General features: G+C 33.7%; 1 protein-coding gene across 5 annotated transcripts in view; it reads right to left on the bottom strand.

The window, feature by feature from the left end:
* The window catches only part of GRID2 (glutamate ionotropic receptor delta type subunit 2), a 1,442,323-nt gene that overhangs the window by 286,424 nt on the left and 1,136,605 nt on the right, over nt 1-19,294 (bottom strand). For all 5 annotated transcript variants that reach the window (XM_073891966.1, XM_073891967.1, XM_025873456.2 and 2 more), the window contains exon 11: nt 15,707-16,019. In XM_073891966.1, the coding sequence (XP_073748067.1) occupies nt 15,707-16,019 (313 nt within the window). The remainder of the gene's footprint in view (nt 1-15,706; nt 16,020-19,294) is intronic.

Here is a 19,294-nt window from a genome sequence, read left to right as displayed (position 1 = left end):
TGTGTGTGTGTGTGTGTGTGTGTGTGTGTGTGTGTGTGTGAAGGGGAAGTTTTCCAGCTAAAGCATCTTGATTAGCACTAACACGCCAAACTGAAGATCAAAAGTACCAGATCAAAGCACTTTAAGATCAGTCTGGGAGGGTCCCTGAAAGTTTCATCTCTTCAAACTTCTCAGACCGGCTACAGGATTCCTACCATCATTGTTTTTTTGTAGCTGAGTCGACAATAAATTAAAAATAAGAAAAAACAAGTGTTATAAAATGCAGCATTGTTGGAGATGCTTATATTATGAAAAGATAGCTTAAAAGTTGGAGGTGGTGGCATTTTTCCCCTTATAACTTATCTATAAGATACAGCACAGCCACTGTCACTTTCAGAGTGATTATCAAAATATCATCCGCACAGAAGCAAAAGAAAGGCAGAAGAGGGCTTTAAGAAGATTTAAAGATTTTTTCTATGAAACTTATTTCACTTTATTTCATTAATACCAGGTGTTGCAATTTAAAAATTAAGCCCATATTTTTAAAAAGGAGATTGATAACTTTACCCTACTTGGCTTTTCTCATTCTTCACTTCCTTTGAATTCCCTGATTTCAAATATGTTTAATTATATTCCCCAAAGACTTGTAAAACAAATTAGACACAGAAAATGCATATGTAATAAACACTGTATTTGCTGGTTTATTTTAAAATCATTTAAAAGAGTAGAGTTGCATTTTATAATATCATAAAGGACAAGAAAAAATAAAAATCTGCAATTTTAAAAGAAATGCTTCTTATTTTGTAAAACCATTTAGCTGCTACTTAAAAGAAAAGAGAAAAATTAAACAATATACCTTATTGATTCTTGTTTTTGAAAACCATATATATTGGTTTACTTTCTGACACCTTTGCATTACTCGACGATACTTGTTTTCATCTTTATTAGTTAGTGTTGTGAAATATATTAAACTATAGTGACAAATCAGAAGGAGGTATTCTAAAGGAGAAATATATGTATATAACATATATAAAGGATAAATATATATAGTTATAATATATATAACATATATATAATATGTTAGTTTATATGTATGTATATGTTAGTTTTATAATGACATATCAGGAGGAGGTATTCTAGAGGAGAAATATATATATATATAACATATGTAAAGGAGAAATATATATAATTACAATGTATACATAATATACAACATGTATATAATATGTTTACAAACTTATAACACTTCGTCATGATGGTATTGGTTTGGTATGTGCAGTCATCTACACCTTGGATATGTACTTATGTCATTATTTATAATATTCTCAGTTGATAAACTACTGAAATTAAATGATAGTCTCAGATAGTCAGATTTGAGGTTTAAATTGCATTGCACTCAAGTCTTGGAGTGAAACAAGTAAGCATAGCCAGCCTGCAAGTTTGACCTCTGCAATTACTGTTCATTTTCTAAGCTTCCCTGGGTGTAAATGCATGTTAAATTGTCTTTTAGTGCCAAGAATGACTTTTTCTTAGCCAAATTACTCTCTTTTGGTTCATCAGTTAGATATGTATTCTATGTAATTTAGTAACGCAAAAGTTACTCATTCCAACTTATAAGTGTCCAACCTGGACATTGCATGTGGCCAGCTTCATTATCTTACATTATTATTATAAAAAATGTGTTTGTGCTACTAAAGCAAGTTTTAATGCTTATTCTTTTTAATGAATTATTCAGGTCATCAAATATAATTTCCAGCTTGCTTAACCCAATTCAAGTCAGCAATCGTAGAACGTCAATTGGGTCAATACTAGTTCAGAAGAAAAAATTAAAAAATCAATGAACATCAAAGTGAACATTTTAATTTTCACTCTTTAACCCAAACCATGTTCCATATTTGGAGGATTGAATATTACAGATTCACTTTAAATATGTAGTTTTCACAAGTGTCACTATCTATACAACTATCTGCAACAACTATAGGGGGACCTATAAAACTATAATTACACTATTTCCTGGTCTTGACATAAGATTTGACCTTGTTTCTCCTATGGCTTAGAGATTAAGTAGAGCCCCAATGGATGAACTGCACATCATTTTCAAAGGAAGGTTTTCTGAGGGATAATGCTGTGTTTACAGATTTACAGTGTGGCTGCAGCTAGTGTCTATTTAATCTTATATTACAGATGCCCTTTTGTGACCAAATGACTGAATTTAAAAATAAAGAATTTTTTTAATCAAAGAACTGGACTTGACAAGGAAAACTGAGAGTAAAGTGTTATTGATTTGTTTTTCTGAGAGAGAAAGTGTTATTATGAATGTTAGCAGATTTTAAGATCTTTTTGGATAAAGGAGAAGTATATATAAATTTCAAGCAAATAAAAGTAATAAAGATCTTCAATTACATTCCTTTATAGGAAGAATTATGTATAGAGAAGGTTACTACTAATAATTTAGGAACAGGGGAATTATTTAATCCCACTCTGATTGCAAACTGTTATTAGCAGTTTGGTTTGGTATAGGGAAAAAATTCTCTCTCCCTCCATATCTAGATATGGGTATAGATAGATATTTACAGCTATCTCTATATATTAAATATCTATATTTATTTATCTATCTATAGATAGATATTTATATATAATATTGATATGTAGTCCAAATAAAGGGCTAAAATAATTTATGTAAAATAACATTTATTGTTTCCAGAAAGATATAGGAAGTTGATTGAGAAGGAAGAAATACACTGAGAATGCCATTGCTCTTGCTCCTCTCTGTGGTCCTTTTTTAACAAGAGCACTGGGGGAGATTACTTACAAGAGAATGGTTTTCTTCAGGAGCTGTCACCATAAATAGAGCTGGGAATAATATGTGCCTTTTCATTTAATGTAGATATTGTCTGAAAGGAATAACCATAATTGATCTGGAGAATAAAAAAGAGTGTGACTGGCTCTTGGAGTTAAGGTTTTTGCAAGTTTCACTAGATGGATATATGCTGTAAGCAACATACAGCTGCCTCAACAGACAAACATTCATGCACCTATAAAATATAATCACGACTCAGATACAAATCTACAATTTTTTGAAACAGTTCTTCAATCCCCGAGTATGCTGGAGGACTTGAAATCACAACAGATAGAGAATAGTTTGACAGTTAATGCCTTCTAAAACAATTATTTGTATTTGTCTAAATGTTTAGTCCTGCCACTCCTCTGCTTAAAACACTCCAGTGACTCTTAATTACTACAAAGTAGAAGCCAAAAACTAGACAGCCTAATCTCATGTGAGTTCATGGACCTCTCTGACCTCCCCTCCTACTAAGCTGTCCTTCTGGCCTCTTGGAGCAGGTCATTGTATTTGTGATTCCCTACACCTGACTCCCCCCAACCCCCTGTATCTCTACAGCACATTCCTTCCCATCCTTTAGGTCCTTGTTCCAATCTCAAATGCTTAGAGGCTTACTTAAATGAACCTATTGAACTTATTGAAAATTGCAACCCTTCCACGTGTACTTCAAATCCCTTCCCTCTGAGATAATTTTTCTATAGTATTTGAGTTCTGATGACTGTGTAATTTATTTATTGATTGATTTAGCCTATTGTTATTTATTTATTTATTTATTTGAGAGAGAGAGAGAGAGAGAATGAGAGATAGAAAGCACGAGAGGGAAGAGGATCAGAGGGAGAAGCAGACTCCCTGCTGAGCTGGGAGCCTGATGTGGGACTCTATCCTGGGACTCCAGGATCATGACCTGAGCCGAAGGCAGTCGCTCAACCAACTGAGCCACCCAGGTGCCCTAGCCTATTGTTTTTTTACCTGTCTCCCTTCACTAGAATAAAAGCTCCATAAAAGACTGAATCTTCGTTTTTCTCAGAAAGCTATCTCCAGGAGCTTGAATAGGGCCTGTCACATTGTAGACATTCAATAATGTTGAATAAATGAGTGATTTATAATTTGAGCCAAAACACTTAGCTTTAACATACATAAAACATGTTTTAATCTCAAAAGAAATGTTTCTTTGAATTTATAAAAATGTACATAAAAGTCATTCCGTTGATTGAAGAAGTGGTATCACAGAGGAATTCAGGCATATACAATAGAGCTCTCATATATTCATTAAGATAACTAATGGAAAAATGCACTTGTCTAATTGGTCAGTTGTTTAATTAAGAAATAGTGCAACATGATTTTACATGCAAATTCTGTTTATTATCTCAGCAGAATAAATTGGTCTGAAAAAACAACAAAGATGTTTCTATATCTGTTAAGACAATGAATGCATGACAAACTTAACACTTCCTTTGTTCAAGATAGCATTAAATAAAGGAAGTTTATTCCCAATGTTAAATTTGTAGCCAGTGGTGTAGTTAATTAAGAGAAAATGTCAATAGAACTTAACATTGTCACAGGATAATGGTTCCTGTTGCTAGATATATGTCAAGAGAAAGATAAATAAGATGAAGTGATTTATTAAGCAGTGCCACACTCCAGGCAATGCATTTCTAGAGGATTATAGTACTCCTTGGGTGGTGATGTAAGGCAGACGACTGAGAACTAAGTGGCCCAAACTCTTTGAATAGTATAACAATAGTACAAAAATGTGGTGCTTGCAGGAAGTCCTGCTGATATAGCAAAATTACTTTATGTTTAGAAGGAAGGGAGAGACCATCAAGATATTAGAAAGGATCTAAGGCAGAAGAGAAGACTGTCAATAATTCTTCATGCCTTTGCAGATAATTATGTGAAATCATACTATTTCAAAATTTAAAACCCAAAAATATTAGGATTACCCCCACTTAAAATACAGGCTTCTCAAAAAATTTTATTTCAGGCAACAAATGATTATTGCTTTGGGAACTTAGTAACTTCTCTCAGCAAAAACTGTATTAGAATAATTTTTGGAGAAGCATCCAAAGATCTTTTATTTCTTTTCAATAATTTTAATAATATAATTTATTTTTGGATTGTTAATATTGATAAAATAATATCAAAGACAGTTTTAATTTAGACTCAACCTTGAGAATACTGGAATGGCGTATTCTTTGCTTTAACTCACAAATTTAACTCACAATACTATTACGTGCTTTGATTTTCTTAGGTGGAAGTCACAAATTTTACTGGTTACTTAAAAATTTTTTCATCTTAAAATTAACCTTATATCTGGTGTTATATATTCCAGTGCTGCAATAATATCAACTAAAGGGAACATATACTTAACTATATTATTTATAACTTTCCTATGCATTATAATATATTTCAAAAGTACCAACAAGCATTACATATATGTTAATAATGAAACTATTGCTTAGCAATTCTCTTAAGTTTAAAGGAATTCCATCAATGAATCTAAAATTTTAGCATAATATTTAACATAGGTTCTATTTATTTATGAAACAAGGCTGCTTTCAGTTTTATCAATATATTAAGCAATCAAACCGGACCATTACCTTATACCATATACAAAAATTAACTCAAAATGGACTAAAGACTTGAATGTAAGACCTGAATCTATAAAACTCCTGGAAGAAAACATAGGTGGTAAACTTCTTGACATTGCTCTTGGCAATGATTTTTTTGGATTTGACACCAAAAACAAAGGCAACAAAACAAAAATAAACAAGTGGGACTACATCAAAATAAAAAGCTTCTGCACAGCAAAGGAAAACACCAACAAGATGTAAAGGCAATGTATTGAGTGGGAGAAAATAGCTGCAAATCATATATCTGATAAGGGGCTAATATCCAAAATATATAAAAAACTCATACAACTCAATAGCAAAAAAACAATTTGAGTAAAAATTGGGCAAAGGATCCGAATAGACATTTTTCCAAAGAAGACACATGAAAGATCTTCAATATCACTAATCATCAGGGAGATGCAAATTAAAACCACAATGAGGGGTGCCTGGGTGGTCAGTCGTTAAGCATCTGCTCAGGTCATGGTCCCAGGGTCCTGGGATCGAGCCCCACATCGGGCTCCCTGCTCAGCGGGAAGCCTGCTTCTCCCTCTCCCAGTCCCCCTGCTTGTGTTCCCTCCCTCGCTTGCTGTGTCTCTCTGTGTCATGTAAATAAATAAAATCTTTAAAAAAAAAAAACACAATGAGCTATCGTCTCACACCTATTAGAATAGCTATTATCAAAAAGACAAAAAATAACAAGTGCTGGCAAGGATGTGGAGAAAAGGAACTCTTGAGCTCTGTCGGGAGGAATGCAAACCAGTGCAAATGCTCTGGAAAACAGTACGGAGCTTCTTCAAAAAATTAAAAACAGAACTACCATATGCTCTAGCAATTCCACTTCTGGGTATTTAGCCAAAGAAAATGAAAACACTAACTTGGAAAGATATATGTACTCCCATGTTCCTTGCAACATTATTTACAATAGCTAAGAGACAAAAGCAACCTGAGTGTCCATTAAGACGAATGGATGAAGAAATATGTTATATATAGTCATGTGTGTTATATATGCATATATATTTTTTCATTCTTTTCCAAGGCTGAATAATATTTCAGTGCATATCATGGAATATTATTCAGTCATGGAGGAAAATGAAATCTTGCCATTTGTGACAACCTGGACAGACCTTGAGGGCATATGCTAAGTGAAATAAGTCAGACAGAGAAAGGCAAATACCATATGATCTCACTTACATGTGGACTCTAAAAAGCAAAACAAAAGAAAAAAACTGAGCACACAGATACAGAGGACAGATTGGTGGTTGCCAGAGGCAATGCAGACCAAATGGGTGAAAGGAAGGAAAAGGGATAAACTTCCAGTTATAAGATAAGTCACAGGGATGTAATGTACAGCATGGTGACTATTGTCAATAATACTGCATTACATATTTGAAAGCTGCTGAGAGTAGAACTTAAAAGTTCTCATCATAAAAAATTCTGTAACTGTGTGTACATAGGAACTAGATTTATTGCAGTGATCATTTCACAATATATACAAGTATCATATTATGTTGCATACTTGAAACTAATGTAATGTATGTCAATTATGCTTCAGTAAAAACTATTAAATATTCTAAGTTTCAATACTGTCATTGTGAGTGTAATAAACAAAAACTGAAATACCATCATCGTCATCATCTTCATCATCATCATCATTTCAATTCTGGAGTGGATCCAAACGGTTCTAAACTGCCGTCAATGGCAGTTTGTGAACATTGATTACTTTAGGAAAATTAGCCTCCTCTCTGATGTTCACGCTCCATTTTGTGCTATTTTAGTTACAGATTTCAAGACATAATTCCAAAAACAAAACACATATTTACACAGTTCTTATACATTAATCCTTCTAAAATTACTCAGTCTTTTTAAGGACTTAATATAAAAACTGGAAGCATCCTGAATCAAAACTTGTAATTCCATTCAATTTGAGTTCATTATTTGTTGTATCTTGGGTCCTGTTATCCTACAGTTTATCACAATACATGTGATGATGATGTACTTACATAGGAAAAAATGCTTTTAGTTTTTCATATCTAGCTGAATGACAAAGTTATTATGAATTTGTTAGTATATGGTTTTTACTATAAGCATTTTCATTAGCTAAACTAGCTTTCTTAATATAGTTGCTTATGCCTAATTACAATATGCTTCTTTAAAATAATGCTTATTTTCTCTGGGTGTTATGCACAAACAATGAATCATGGAACACTACATCAAAAACTAATGATGTAATGTGTGATGATTAACATAACAATAAAAAATTTTAAAAATAAAATAATGCTTATTTTCTGTGAGATAATTATGAGTGTATTAAACAATGTGGTTGATTCTATCTCTTGCTGTGGCCTGCAAAAATGTTGAGGTAATTATAATGTTGAGTGTCTATTTTATGTCATGCACACAGTTTTAAGTGTTTTATATCCATGAGTGATTAATTTTTCAAACACCTGATGAAGTAGGCAATTATTAGTCAGGGAACTGAGGCACCTGGGGGTTAAGCAACTTGTCCAATGTCATATAGTTAGTAAATGGTAGATATAGGATTTAAAACTGAGCTGTATCTCAAGGAAACACAAAGATATGAAAATAGTTCTTAAATTAGATATTGATACGATAGAATCCTATAATCCTAGAGCTGAAAGAAAATCTTAAAATAATCTAGTACTTTATAGATCAGAAAGCAAGGATAAAGTGAGTTGATTGGACAATTCGTTTCGTCCATTGTCACTAGGTAAAAAATTGGTTCCCAGTCTGTGTTCTTCATTTTGATAGGTCATGACTTTGTATGTATTTGACCTAATTATACTGCACCAAATAGCAGCATGTCTGTAAACTCCAAGCCCATCATGACTTGTGCTTTCCTCAACATGATAATTACGATTCCGTGATGGAGCTATGTGTTTACTAGTTTGTTTCTCTTGTACTTTGAAAGCTCCATGAAGACAGACACCATGCTGCCCTCCTCACCCTTGTGACTAGATAAATAATTCTTATTTAATAACTAAACAGATGTTTTCTGGAGAATAAAGAATTTGAAATGGTAAAGGCAGAAGAAATACCAAAAGTACCCGCTAAAGTACTAAAGTATATGGATATAAACATTAAGTGCTAGAAAACAAGTGAAGCAGACAGGACAAACTGTGTAGCTGTCCCAGCTGGATTGCTAATTTAGAGTCGAAGAGACAGAGCTATAAATATAAAGAGACTCTATAAATTTAGTCACAGCCACAAATCAAAGAGCAACTTTATGTGTCCACAGCATGGAAATATGGGTCATGCATTGGTCTTTTGTTAAATCTTAATATAAAAACAAATGATTGTCATCAAGAAATGTAGCTTACAAATAAGGGACAGCTATTATATATGATGAGATATGTGATGTGAATTTATACTTTATATTACACATTGTAATTTCTCTGCCTTAAAATTGTGAAAAATTAAAGTAAAGGCTATGACACATTCAAGGGTATTTAACAAAAGTATCACCAGGACTTTATTACTCATCAATTTTGTAAACCAGAGATTATAGCTGGTTTATAAGTATGCATCTTAGAGCTAGGTTAAATGCTAAGAGATTTAATTTGCAAAACATACCAATACTGTTTTTAAAAGCTGGGACCAGTTTCCCACGTTTTTTGAAATATAACCATCATTATTAAACTTCTAAATACATATGCATAGGTGAAGGGGAAAAATGGATTCAGGTCAAACAAAAATTGAATTTCCAAATTTATATTCTAAACTGATGGTCTCTATTACCACCTATAGTCTTTTGATCCCAATAGTTTAACTTTGATCAACCCTAAATCAGCTTTAGAATAAATTTATCTTTGGTGATGTCTGACCCTATTCTTATTACTTAAGCTGGGGGGTTTTGTAACATGGTACTGTAAGTACTGAGTACTACTATGATATCAATGCTATTTTAAAGGACCTGCAACACCTCCTTATTCATCACTTAAATTTAGATTTTTAAAACGATTTTTTTCTTATACCACTTGGGGAAGAAGAAAAACCAACTCAGAGTGTCTTAAAAATCACCTTTCAGTGTTTTGTTTTGTTTTTTAATGACTCTCGGGAAACCACTCCTTTGTTTCGTTAAATACTAAAATAATGCTTTTAATTATAGTATGCATGGTTAAGAAGTTCGAAGTAGTCAAGAATATGTTTTCACCAGTTCTTGTTTGATAAGCATTTTATAAGCAGAAATCTGATTTTTGCCTCATATGCCTTGATTACTTTCAATTCTTCAAAAGCCCAGTTTAGCATGAGAAAGGATTTTCTGGCTCAAATCATGAAGAGCTGGTATTAAAATAAACGAAATTCAGGGGCATATTACATACATATGATTCATGGACTCATTGCTTAGGAGCTCATTACAGTTCATTGGAAATGTAAACCAATGGATTTCCATCTTAGCATCACTGCACTTGTTTTCTACCATACAAATTACTCATTCCCCACACCCATAAGGATAGACTTAGAATAGTATCTGGGAACGTGAAAGTTCAACTGGGTGTTTTTTTTTTTTTTTTCTTTAGTGGTTAATTCTGGTGATAAAACAAAAGAAAATGAGCACCTTGTCATGTTTTAAATCAGCATGGGGAAATTCTCAAGTGGATATGACAGTTCTCAGACTGCTTGGCACTCCCTTCATTAAGGGCTGCCAATCATAATTAGCAACAACAGAGATGTTTTTTTGAACCCAAATAAAAATTACAGAGAGCTTTTTTGAGTTAATATCTGTAAGAACAGAACGTAGAAAGAAATTTGTCTGGATAATCCAGTCCCCCTGTCACTGGGGATTACTCTCATTTTCCTGTGTTCATAAGGGTCAGTAAACAGTAGAGTTAGCCAATATCATTTTCGTTATATTCAAATTGAATGTGAAATATCAGATAACATTACAAAGGAATCGCTTTAGCTACTGCATTACAAGGTTTGAATCCTTTGGGGTTTTGCAACTAGGACACTGATAAATTTCATATATTTGATATCTACACTATTAAAATGTATGTCTTTTTGAGTTATTCTCCTATGCCAAGTTTTCAAGAGATGCTTTCTCATCAACAATCTTGATAGAGAAGAATGTCTGATTCTTCTTTTTGTGGAAATGAGAAAGTTGTGATTCTCTGTAACACTACGATCCATCTGGCAGTGGAAAGAGCTCTTTATTTTCTTCCAAAAATTGCCCTGGGGTCTCAAAGACTGTGGGTTGCCTCTCCTGTTAATTCTTGTGCAGCAGCCCTCAGGTTATCTTCTACTATTCCTAAAGGTCCCCTTTCTATTCATCACTGGCATCTGTGGAGCTCTTTAAGAAAGCTAGCAAAGGAATTTTCCTTCTTTATTCCTTCCAATAATTCTGTCTCCTCATTGGAAGTGGTTTTTTTGGTCCCATTTGGCTATGGCCCATTTAGATGGTTCCAAGCATGCCTGCCAGAACTGTATCTTTCTTATTTATGACCGTACTCAAAACATCTAAGTTGGGCATGATATACAGCATACCCAAGAAATGGTAATTAAACCAATTAATATAGTTATTCTTTGTTTTCCTTTTGTTCTTCCTGTTCCTGGCATATAGTTGGTACTTAATAAATGCTTGCTGGTAAATAAACATATGTAATAGCTTTAAATATTTTACATGACTATAAATATTTGTCCTTTCTGGAACCAGACAAAAGCATCTGAGGCAAACTCTGAAATTGCCCTTTGCAAGTAAACAGCAAACAAATTGTATACAACCATATGTGTGAAAAAGTCATAGAGGCCTCCCACCCCCAGGCCCAGATATTAAGATGATGCTCTTAACATCACTGCCCATAAACTAAACATAAAGGATCTTCAAAAATCAAATGCTAGTTGTTTAAGTATGTTGATTGCAGAGAGATGCATGTAGACATGGAAATAAAGGAGGATATAAAACGACAACAAAACTTGCATAAAATTGGTCTCTCATTCATGCATTTAACTATCTAATTCACAAGCTTTAATGTTCCAGCCAAACAGATGTACTAAGTTTATCTCTATAATGGGCCATACTGCTTTTGCACAGTTGGATTCCCTGAGCTATTTTTCCAGAATGCTTTGAAGTTACAGACTTTTTTAAAAATCAGAATTAGTAAACAACTGGCATGTATTTAACATTTTTCTTTTAGCTGTCCCTAAACTCTTTTTTTCAGAAATTTATCCGATAATACATGAAATGCTTTTTATCCCTATTCAATCTGGTCTAGTGGCTCAATAAAGACTGTAATTCTGAATAACAGCTGCACTTCTTAAAAAGACTATATTTTTATTGAAAATTATCACTAATTTTAACTCCATTGCCTGTGCACGGACACTGTCATTGACTGATTCTTTTTTTCATAGGGCTTAGGAGCTTTTTCTTCATTTATTTTTAATCAAAATGTAAAGATGCTTTCTGTATCTTTTAACAAATTCACCTTTTCATTGTTAGCAAGTGGAACAATGGCAGCATTTCAAAGATGAAGTAGTTAATCATATGCAATTCAGCATTATCCATCACTAGGAATTTGCATTAATGTACAATCAACCTACAGGCTGTACAAATCATTTAAAGGCCCAGTTGGGATGGAAAAGTGCTTAACATATTTATAACTTTTGATATCTGTGTCATGTTTATACATGAGAAAATCATGCTAACCATATGGGTAATTTTACTTTTCTTTTTCTCTTAGATGTGCTCCAAAAATTAATTTGGCTACCTGGAGGCAGAGTTCAGAAAGCATGTCAACATCCTCAAAAATAAAGCTTCAACAAATTGGATACCTTATATATAAGTTCCTCATCTTAGCTACTTAATAAAATACACCAGTAGAGACATTCTGAGTAACTTCCTGTTAGGTTTCGTGAATTTAAATTATTGGGGAACAGATTATAATCTAATAAGCACAACATTGCAGTTAACTCCATGCTTTGTTTAGTTAACTATTTAGCATGTATTTATTCATTTAGTTGATCAGTTTGCATTTATCGAACACTTAATACGTACAAGACACTGAACTGTAGGTAAAGGGACTATAACGATAAGACACTGTTTTATGCTCAAAGGACTCAGATGGAGACAAGTAAAGAAAAGGCAATTACATAATAGTTTATAAGTGTTATGATAAATATATCTTCAGAAGCTTAGAAGATGGTTCCTAATCCCAGCAAATATTTCCTAAAAGAAGTGAGATCAAAACAAGAATTAGAGGATGCATAGCAATTTGTCATATGAAAGCAGAGTAAGAATAGAGATTAAGCAGTTTAGTAATAAAGGCATCTCAGGAACTGAAAGGAGCAGAAGCAATGCAGAGAGTCATGACACAGTCTTGTATTCAAGGGACAAAAGCCATTTGGAGTAACTGAACAATTCAATGTAAGACATGAGTGGTAAGAGATGAGAATTGAGCCCTGGACAGGAGCCCAATGGTGGAATCTTGTTCATGTTCCAAGTAACTCAGACTTTTAAACTGTGAGCATTGAGGAGCCAAGAAAATATTTAAAGAATGAGAATTATGTGTTTAGCTCTCCCTGATAGAAATAACTTGGATATATATGCAAGTATGTGGAGCATATGTTTGCAGGGGACAAGAGTGAAAAAAGAAAGACCTGTTAACAACATTCCTGTAGTTCAGATGAGGAATGAACTAGGCCTAACCTAGGCAGCAGTGTAGGCTTAATCTGTCTAGGTGAGACAAGATTTCCACTTCTAGAAATATTTAGAAGGTAAAATTCACAGGACCTGATTGTGGTTGGATAGATGGATAGAAAGAAGAAGAAATCAAACTGTTTTCAAAGTTTCTAACCTGTATATCTGAGTGGCTGGCAATGCATCAGCTGGAAGAAAAAATATGAGAAGCTACAGAGCTTTAAAGTGTAAAATAAATTCAATGTTTGACATGTTGGAATTCATGGTGCTTTTGCTATATCCAGAGAGTGGTGTAGTGAGCAGTTGGATATACAAAACTGAAATTAAAGAATGGGTGATGTAGATTTGGGGGCGTCAACTGAATATTGGTGGTTATTAAACCATGTACAGAAAATTGGGTGGATTGGGAAGAAGTGAGATGAAAACAAAGGTTAATTACATCTAACTATACCAACCTTTATTTTTAGCCAGTGCTCATACCTATTAACATCTCCTAGCTATTTGTCCTCATTTACTGACAACTTTGGCACATGGCTCATTTTCTTTCTCTCCAATCTGAGTTGACCGTCATTGCAGATGGTTCATCTAATTCTCTGGGCTCTCAGTTCCTTGATCAGCTTTGAAGTCCCTCACCAACTCTTAACTTCAGGAATCCATAAATATAGACTTCAAACTCCCTCACACTGATATTTCCACTTTTGTTCTTTGGCCTCATCAAGAACTCTATTCTCTCCTACTACTACTCTATTACTTTGCAGTCTTACTCTTACTGCATTCTTATTATTGGTCTTTCTATTTTTTTTTTTTATTGCTACATGTACCCTAAGAGCTACGATTTTAACCATTATCTTGCAAATAATCTAAAATCATTTGCCTTTTTATCCTTTTTCCATGTGCCTAACTATCCACAGCTGAGTATGATTTGTTTTTATTTTTTATTTATGTGGTAAGCAATTATGTGACCCTTATATGAGTTATTTTATCTAAGAACTTCATAATTTTTTGCCACTTTAATTTTTATAACAAAGTTATGAGATGGGCACAACCAGGATGTTCCCTACCAGAGGAACTCACGCCATCATACAAGTTTGTGATCCCCAACCTGGACTCTAACATTTTTCTGTTTCATTGACTCTTTTTTCTCTTTTTGGAATGCTCTTTATGGAGAAATTAACTACCATTCTGTGAGAAAGGCCAAACTATCCCAGGAAGAGAGACCATAAAAGAAAACTGAAGCTACCAGCCCTCAGCCAGCATCAGCCACCAGACATGTAAGTGAAAGGCACAAGCCTTCAGATGAGTTCATTTTCAGACTTTGAGTTGTCTAGTTGAGTCCTCAGACATCACTGAGTAAAGACAAGCCATCCTCCCTATGTCTTGTCTAAACTTCTGATCCACGGAACTGGTAGGTTTTGGAGGATCTGGTTATGCAGCTATAGTCACTGGAATACTACCAATAACAAGTTTATTGCTAAATCCAGTAAATATCTTTCAAGTCTTAATTTTACTTGATTTTTTGAAATGTTTAACATTGTTGGCCAAACCCGCCATCTTTAAATATTGTCTTTATTTGGTATGTATACCACTGAATGCTATACATGGTACCTGGGTCTTTCTCATTATTCTTTGTCAGTTAGCACTGAAAGCTCATCTAGCCCATTCCTTTTCTTAGGGCTCTCTCTTAGGCCCTCTCTGGGCCAGTGGTCTCACTCAGGAGTATGCAGTTGAGAACAACTACTCAAATTTAATGGAAGATCTAAAAGCAAGTGTGAATAAAAAATAAGATGCTATTGAAATTTATAAATATTAAGGCAAAAGTGTTATGTATCTCCATTATGACACATATTTCTCCTCTTTATTATATGTGATAGGTTTGTAAGAAACTATTGATCCTCTAAGTATTTTATTATTTCATTCTGTATAATGGCAGCAGTCTCAAATAAGGAGTTCAATAAGTATTATTCTATTCTAAAACGGTGAGAGTCATAGAATTAACTAGACAACTTTACAGAGTAGGGCAGATTAAATATTGAATAACAAAACAAAGACATTCTTTAGAATACCATGACATTGTAAGTTAAATCACTGGTAAAGATTAATTAAATATTAAAATGAAAGAAAAGACAAAATTTCTTATCAGAATCTTAAATGAATCAAAGTTTTTTCACCATCATTGAATATTTTTAATATATTAAATAATGTCTCTGAACAAAGAACCAGTCCCAAATGCCTTATATATGTAAATAATTAAACAGTGTCTGCTCTGGTTGTAAGTTGTTTCATCCTAGTAAGGCTATTTCTCAGAATGTCAGAGAAAGGAAAAAAAAAATTGGGGGGGAGGAGGGGAAATCTGATCTTGAGTTTCTTGTGAACCTTACCTCTGACATTCATTTTTGGCTTTGTTGATGAAATTGAACCTACATCAAAAGATAATGAACCATTTTTTGGGAAACCTGCTGTGTTTGAGATCCTCTAGGAAAGAGTAGGAAATGTTCTTTTCTGAGCATTGCTGTGAAGACCCTTTAGAACACTTATTGATGTCAGATACAGAACATTCTTAACTGATTCATGGCATTTGAAACATATTCCTTTTTCAGACTAAAATGTATTTTTTCTCCTTACCTTGTTGTACAAAGGATCCATACACAAACCACATGGAGTTGTAGAGAGTAGTAGAAGTCATTGATCCCATTTGTAATCGTGGGGGATTAAGCCAATTCAGGAGGTAGACCAGAAGACCCACCAGAAGAACAGTGCCAGCAATGCAAGCCCAGAGAGAGAGATCAAATGGTGCGAGACAGGCAAACATGTCCACTGTTTTTTCAGCCCTTCGAAGTAGTACTCCCACTGAGTAGTCCATATAGCGTGTTGTAAAGTCCACCACATTCTCACGATCTGGGGTGATGGTTAAAGCAGAAATCCCTATGTCGGCTCTCTGAGAAATTGAAAGAGAAAATATTAAATTAACAATGTGAAAAACAATTTGATTTGTGGTGCTTCAGCTTGCTTTAAGGAAAAGAAAACAATGCATCAGGCAACATCTTTAGTCTTTTTATATAAACTAAAAAACACGGCAGAGATTTCTTAGAGGCAAACTCTGTGTGAATTTTGCATTTCTCACTGCAAACCTTGCCCTACCAGAGTCAGATAAATTACCTTGTTCATATTATCAGTGCATGTGAAATCAGTGAAGAATATTTCAGACACAGATAACACCTGAAGGAAATTGTCTTTTTTCCTTGGGTCATTTTATCAAAGCCATCATTAACACAGTAGCAAAGGCAAAACTTATCCTAAAGAATTCTTTCTGAGAAAATGTTCCCAAGATACTTAATTATATTCTTAACATGTAAATTATTAGGCAGGTAAATTAAAAAAAAAAAAAAGCTCAACATAGCATTTTACTCTTGGTTTAGATTTCTCTGCATCAGAATTTATATATATATTTTTAAAGATTTTATTTATTTATTTGACAAAGAGAGAGAGAGAGAGAGCACAAGCAGGGGGAGTGGCAGGCAGAGGGAGAGGGAGAAGCAGGTTCCCTGCTGAGCAAGGAGCCTGATGTGGGGCTCCATCCCAGGACCCCGGGATCATGACCTGAGCCGAAGGCAGACACTTAACCAACTGAGCCACCAAGGCGCCCCCAGAATTTGTATTATTAAGCTCTAAATATGTTAGTTTGTTAGAACTTTCATATAGCACTAAGTTATAATGTCATTTGCCAAAAGTCTCTACCATGATTTTATTGTATAAACCTCAGAAGTGTTTTAATGAAAAATTAAAGATTAAGGAGACCTAATTTTTCTTGGACAACCCTTCTTTTCAATGTGTATCTCTTTAGATTCTTAGTGCTAGCACTCAAAACTACAGTACATGCTATTTTACTTATTTGAAGCACTTAGCAGAATTGCAGTGAGATCACAGAACAAATGAATTAGATTTCAATTCCATGATATGCGAACACACATTTAAATATCTAAGAGATGTATTTTGTTTGAAATAATAACAATGGCTATGATTAAAGCTGTGGGAAGCTCCTTCCAGACAAATACAAATAATAGTAAATTGTTTGTTGTACATTTTTGTTATTATTTTTCTTTCTTTTGCATTGTTTTATGAAGAAGTATAGAAACTGGTTTTATTTGCTTTTGGAGACCAAAACAAACAAACAAACAAGCAAAAACAAAAACACAAAAACATGTAAAGTAACATACCTAATGGAATGCTAAACCAGTTCAAATAAATCTAGACTCTGAAGTAATAATGGCCTCAAAACTATTCTAAGCTACATTTAAACTTTATGTGTGTTTGTGTGTGTATATATATTTACATTTATACATATATATCAGCCCATATATATTTGCTGCTAGGCCCAGTACTAAGTAGTTAAATAAATTTTCTTATTTAATCCTTACAATACATCATGAATTACGTGTTTTCCCCTCTATTTCATAGATGGAATAACTACAAGAATTAAGTAACTCATTTAGTTCTCATGGTTAATAAGTACAGAAGCCAGTATCAAAGCTTGGTTTTTCTTACTCCAAACCTGTGCTCATAACCACTGACCCTATTACAAAAAATCCTTCGTTTTCCAAGTAACCCATATAGTAGGTGGTTGAGATAACTAGTTTTAGGACAGTTTTTACCTTAAAAGAGTCTAAAATTTTGTGGGGTTTTTTATTATGCTATTTACAATGCAACAAGGCCATATTAGTATAAACACCATGAGTTTATAAATTATTAATGGAGAGGTATTAAACTTAATAACACTACATGAAAATGAACTTTCAGAGAAATAATTATTATTGCTTTCAAGCTCATGTATTTATTTTCTTTTTTTTAAAAAAGATTTTTATTTATTTATTGAGAGAGAGAGAGAAAACGGTAGAGAGAGAGCATGAGAGGGAGGAAGGTCAGAGGGAGAAGCAGACTCCCTGCTGAGCAGGGAGCCAGATGCGGGACTTGATCCTGGGACTCCAGGATCATGACCTGAGCCGAAGACAGTCGCTTAACCAACTGAGCCACCCAGGCACCCTCATGTATTTATTTTCTGTAGCTAGATATTAGGAATTCGGTCTTTTCACCTGGATCCTTACCTCTCTAGTTCTATCTTTTCTGAGCTTCAGTTTAACCATTTGTGAAATGAATGTACCTAAGTTTAGTGTGATTATTGTGAGTTGACTCATTTATCTTAATCCAATGGTGAATAAATATCTCTCCAAGATTCAATTAGGCTTTCAGAAGTTGCCTGTACTTTTTCAGGACATTACAGTACAATGGATCAGTAATTTAGTAATTGATGCACTCGTGACCCAAAACATTTTATGACTCAATTAAAATCAGAAAATTTCACCCAAGTAAGAACTTACTGACAAGTTGACTGAATATTTGTAAATGTTCATCAATGTTTTGCTGATAAATAATTGAATGTTTAACACCTAATTAATGATTGTGAATTGGAATAGTCATACACTAATTCTACTAATAGATACTTATAAGTATCATGAAGCGAATTTCTATAATGGAAAAAAGATATCTAGGGAATGATATGTGCTTTCTTTTTGGAAAAGGAAACTGATTATATTGCATGTGCTAAAATATTTACTAAATATAATAATTACTTGTCATTTTTCTATGGAAAGCTTCCTAAATTCTGGTCCACTTTTAACACTTGGCTATTCTGTTTCCAAGGAGAAATTCCCAGTCTCCCTGTGGAGGGCATATGAGAATCATTTAATGGCCTTTTCAAACTGCACAAATACATTTATGTACAGACACAATAGAAACAGTATGTACACATTTTCCTATCTCTGAGATTTGTATATACCTTCCCAAGGAAGTACCTCACCCTCTTCTTCAGATTCAATAAGACAGCAGATCATTGGGCTTGATATGAATATGTGATAGTCCTTACCTGTATGAGAGAAGTTTTACTGGAGCAGAAGAAAAAAAAAAAAAGCCAAGAATCACTGATTCATAAAGATAGCCCAAAAACTTCTTGAACATTTCTAAAATACCAAAAATGATCAGAAACAAATGATCATTCCTACCCTCCCTCCCTCTTTCACTGCCTTTCTTCCTTTCTTCTTTTTTCTTTTTTCTTTTTTCTTTCTTTCTTTCTTTCTTTTTTCTTTCTTTCTTTCTTTCTTTCTTTCTTTCTTTCTTTCTTTCTTTCTTTCTTTCTTTCTTTCTTTCTTTCTTTCTTTC

Source organism: Callorhinus ursinus, unplaced genomic scaffold (genome assembly GCF_003265705.2).
Source record: "Callorhinus ursinus isolate GAN/ISIS: 27379988/994484 unplaced genomic scaffold, GSC_fseal_2.0 scaffold4, whole genome shotgun sequence".
Classification (NCBI taxonomy): Eukaryota; Metazoa; Chordata; class Mammalia; order Carnivora; family Otariidae; genus Callorhinus; species Callorhinus ursinus.
Note: the sequence above shows the minus strand (reverse complement) of the source record. Positions and strands in the feature narration are given on the sequence as shown.